Source organism: Suncus etruscus, chromosome 1, assembly GCF_024139225.1.
Source record: "Suncus etruscus isolate mSunEtr1 chromosome 1, mSunEtr1.pri.cur, whole genome shotgun sequence".
NCBI lineage: Eukaryota > Metazoa > Chordata > Mammalia > Eulipotyphla > Soricidae > Suncus > Suncus etruscus.
The window spans coordinates 48,158,030-48,161,856 of NC_064848.1; the positions used below are offsets into that span (position 1 = coordinate 48,158,030).

Genomic DNA, 3,827 nt, shown 5'->3' on the forward strand with positions numbered 1-3,827 from the left:
GAGGGATCGAACCTCGGTCCTTCCTTGGCTAGTGCTTGCAAGGCAGACACCTTACCTCTAGTGCCACCTCACCAGCCCCAGGATAACCGCTTCTATATTTTCCAAGACTCCTTGAATTCCAGAGGATTCCAGGTTCTGAAAGATTACAGACAAGAGCTAGAGGGGCTGGAGGGATAGCAAAGTGGTAGGGCGTTCACCTTGCATGTGGCCAACATGGGTGGGACCCAGTTTGATTCCTGGCATCCCATATGGTCCCTCAGCCTGCCAGAGGCGATTTCTGAATGTAGAGCCAGGAGTAACTGATGGGCACTGCTGGGTTTGGCCCAAAAACCAATTAATCAATCAATCAACCAATAAAGTTTAAAAAAAAACTGGAAGCATTAAAAAAAGAGCTAGAACTATTGTACAGGATCTGAGATAAATACTTTAATAATAAAGTAATTTTTAATAATTATTAAATTTATTTAATCATTTAAATTATATAAATGATGGTTTAGTTATTTAGATAAGGATTTATACTATATTAATTATAAATAAAACTCAAGTTCTTTTGAGAATTTAATAACTAATAAAATAAGACAAAAGATGAAGTTGTATTCCAATTTTAATATGATGTAATAATATAATCTGTTAAGTAAAACACAAGTATAAATATAATCATATATAAGAATAAAATAAATAATGATAAATACATGAATAGCATCAGGTTATCATCTCTGAAGAACAGGTAATTCCAAGCCTGCATATTTTTGATGTGTAGTTGATTAATATCATGGACGAATTATTTACTGAATTAAATTAGGTATTTTTTGACAGATAATTCTATGACTGCCCTTTTAAACAGATTTTTCACTACTACTACTGACAAATTATTAGTTAAATCATTACATTTAGTGAATAAAATTGACATAAGAGCCTTTTCAAATGTCCATAGACATGTGCAACAGTGAGCTGGCATGTTCCTCATTGAGATTCAGTTCAAGGTGACTCCAGGTCTTCATTCTTAATGCTTAATCTGGTTTGCAAGGTTGTTGACAGCCAGAAGGATCTCATGATTTCCACTCTGACAACCTCCCAGGCACAGTCACTGTATTTCTTCTCTCTCAGGTAGAGATGGATGCCCCAAAAGTACTTCTTCATGGCCAATATGGGGCCCCAAATACCAGAGGCAGAGCTCTCCTCAGCTCTTTTCTGCACCAAACAGGAGTCCAGGTCTTCCAGCTGCTGATAGAGTCCACTGCGCAGTGGTTCCAAGAAGGTCAGGTTCCAGGGAGCTGAGGAGCCCTCTATGAGAAAGAGCTGGAAGTACTGCTGGAGCATCTCTTGGAGCACAGACATGGCCTGGGTCTCCTGCAACTGGCTGTCAGCCACCATCTTCCAGGGGAATCGGAAGTCTCTTCTGTCCTTCAGACAGGAAAAAGGGGAGACTTTTTTCATTTTGCCCATAAGTTCAAGGTTTCTTCTGCTAACTAGAACGTGGTTCCGAGACAGGACACAGCTCAGAGATCCAGCAGGGCCACAGCTGAGTGCCACCAGGGTCATCAGTAGAGACAGCAGGAGGGCCATTGGGAACAGGAGGAAACCACTGGTCTGGCTGAGCTGGGCTTCTGGGTGAGCCTTGGAGTCTGGGTTCTCTGAAGACATTCTCAGAACATACCCCTTAAGTAGGGTACATAGATTTTCACTTTTCAAATATTTCCCATACTTTTACTTCAGGGGTTACTCCTGGCTATGCGCTCAGAAGTTGCTCCTGGCTTCTTGGGGGACCATATGGGACACCGGGGGATCGAACCGCGGTCCGTCCTAGGCTAGCGCAGGCAAGGCAGGCACCTTACCTCCAGCGCCACCGCCCGGCCCCTTTACTTCCTTTTTTATTTTCGTCTAGTACTCTTCTTATGAACCCTGATGATATCATCAATATTAATTCTGAATTTTAGAAGTAGAAACATGTCTTTATGAAGAAATGTTCTATGACCAAACTCAAATGAAGCCTACAATCAATGAGAAATTTTTTTCTTAAGGTCAGGAATGTGTGTAAATATGTATGTATATAAATATACACACAAACATACTTTTTACTCATAAGTATTGCTCTTTTCTGTTCTAGGTACACATTTTTAGCCCTGTGCTTATGCTTTACATTTGGATATTCTTAGTTCTAGAGGGTCTTAGATCTATGGCTTCCTGTATTTAAGGAATCCATGCCTTGGGCAATTATGTTCTTTAAAACTGACATTTTTTTTTACTGTTTTACTTATAGCAGAGATAATAAATATAAACAAATATTTTCTCTGATGACTTATTTCTGCTTTGATGATACACATGTGATCCATATGATTATGCCTTACTGAAATCACCAGATCAGGATAATATAAATGTCATCCTTTCTCCACCATTTTTTATTTTTACGCCTATGATGGAACTCAGGCTATTCCAACATCTTTATTAAAGTCCTGTTTTTCACAAGCATTTGGGTATGGAAATTTTAATTCTAATATCATGTTATTTTTCAGCATCTCCCAATTACCAGTTAGATATTCTTTTTTTTTTTTTGGAGTGGGGGACACCCAGTGGCACTTGGGCTACTCCTGGCTCTGTGCTCAGAAAACACTCCTGTTAGGCTCAGAATCATATAATATGCAGGGGAGTGAACCCAGTTGACTGCTTGCAAGGCCAAGTTCCTATCCGTTGTGCTATCACTCAGACCCCTGAACTAAAAGTTCTTTTTTTTTTTTTTTTAAGTTCTTTAGCAGAGCATGACTCACTAGCTGAGTTCCAATTCTAAACCCATGTTTGGAATGTGCGGTTCTTCCTGGTTGCTACAAATGAAGCCCTTGTAATCTGCCTGGTTTATTTGAAACAAGTGCTTATTTCCAGAGTCTTAGTTTTTGAAGAGTATCTCTAAAGGTGTTCACAATATTCTTGAAACACACACACACACACACACACACACACACACACACCAGTTTGTTAATTATTGGAGACTTTGATAAAGAATTGTTCAGCTAAAGTTTTATTAAGAAGTTTTGAGAGGTCATTATTTGGAAATAGATATACATATACAGCATTTTCTAAACAGCAATTCTTTATATGGCATATTCCTTTGAAAATGGTTATAATGGAAATGATATTACCACTTCCAATATAATGGATGTCTATCATAAGGAAGTTGTAGAAATGTAATTCTTATATTAAATAAACATCAGTCCCATCCTTCACTTTAACTATTTAATTTAGCTAATTGAAAATTAATTTTGGTTTCTATTTGAACTGAAAGATCTTAGCACACATCTTTCACCACTCACTATGAAAGCTGGTTCACTAGATCCTGAGGACTTTTGCATTTTCCAACTATAAAGAAACTTGTTTCATGTTTTGTTGTTATTCTCAATTAAGTCATGATCTACCCACTATGCTTTACAAAGTGTGCTGGACATCATTTCACAATGGTGATTTTTCCTCTTTTATCCATGTCCCAAGGTGAACAGACATCCCAAGATGTGTGAACAGACCCAACTGCTTACAGAATGTTAGTAGGTAAAAATAAATCCAAAGTTTAATCATTTCAACATAATAAGTAATACTATTTGCAGTATGCAATTTATGGTTCATTTCTTTTACATATGTTTTTGGCTACTTGTTTTATGTTGAATGATGACATAATTCTTAGAATCTTATAAAAATTTGGACATTTTGGAGCAGGAGTGAGAGTTCAGAAGGAGTGAGAGTTCAGAAGGTAGGGCATTTGCTTTGCATGTAGCCAACCTGAGAAAGAGTCAGATAAAGGCCCCGACATTCCAGGCCTGTCAGGAAAGATTTCTGAGCAC

The 3,827-nt window shown here is 38.0% G+C and overlaps 1 protein-coding gene across 1 annotated transcript; it reads right to left on the reverse strand.

Annotated features, from left to right (window-relative positions):
* Positions 1-978: 978 nt before the first annotated feature.
* Positions 979-1,566, reverse strand: LOC126002626 (interferon omega-1-like). The gene has a single exon (XM_049769394.1). It carries the CDS (start codon positions 1,564-1,566, stop codon positions 979-981), a length of 588 nt encoding a protein of 195 aa, XP_049625351.1.
* Between the last annotated feature and the right edge of the window lie 2,261 nt (positions 1,567-3,827).

What these genes read in the sequence shown, in the direction of transcription:
- LOC126002626 (XM_049769394.1), bottom strand. Translation starts at nt 1,566, where the DNA reads ATGGCCCTCCTGCTGTCTCTACTGATGACCCTGGTGGCACTCAGCTGT.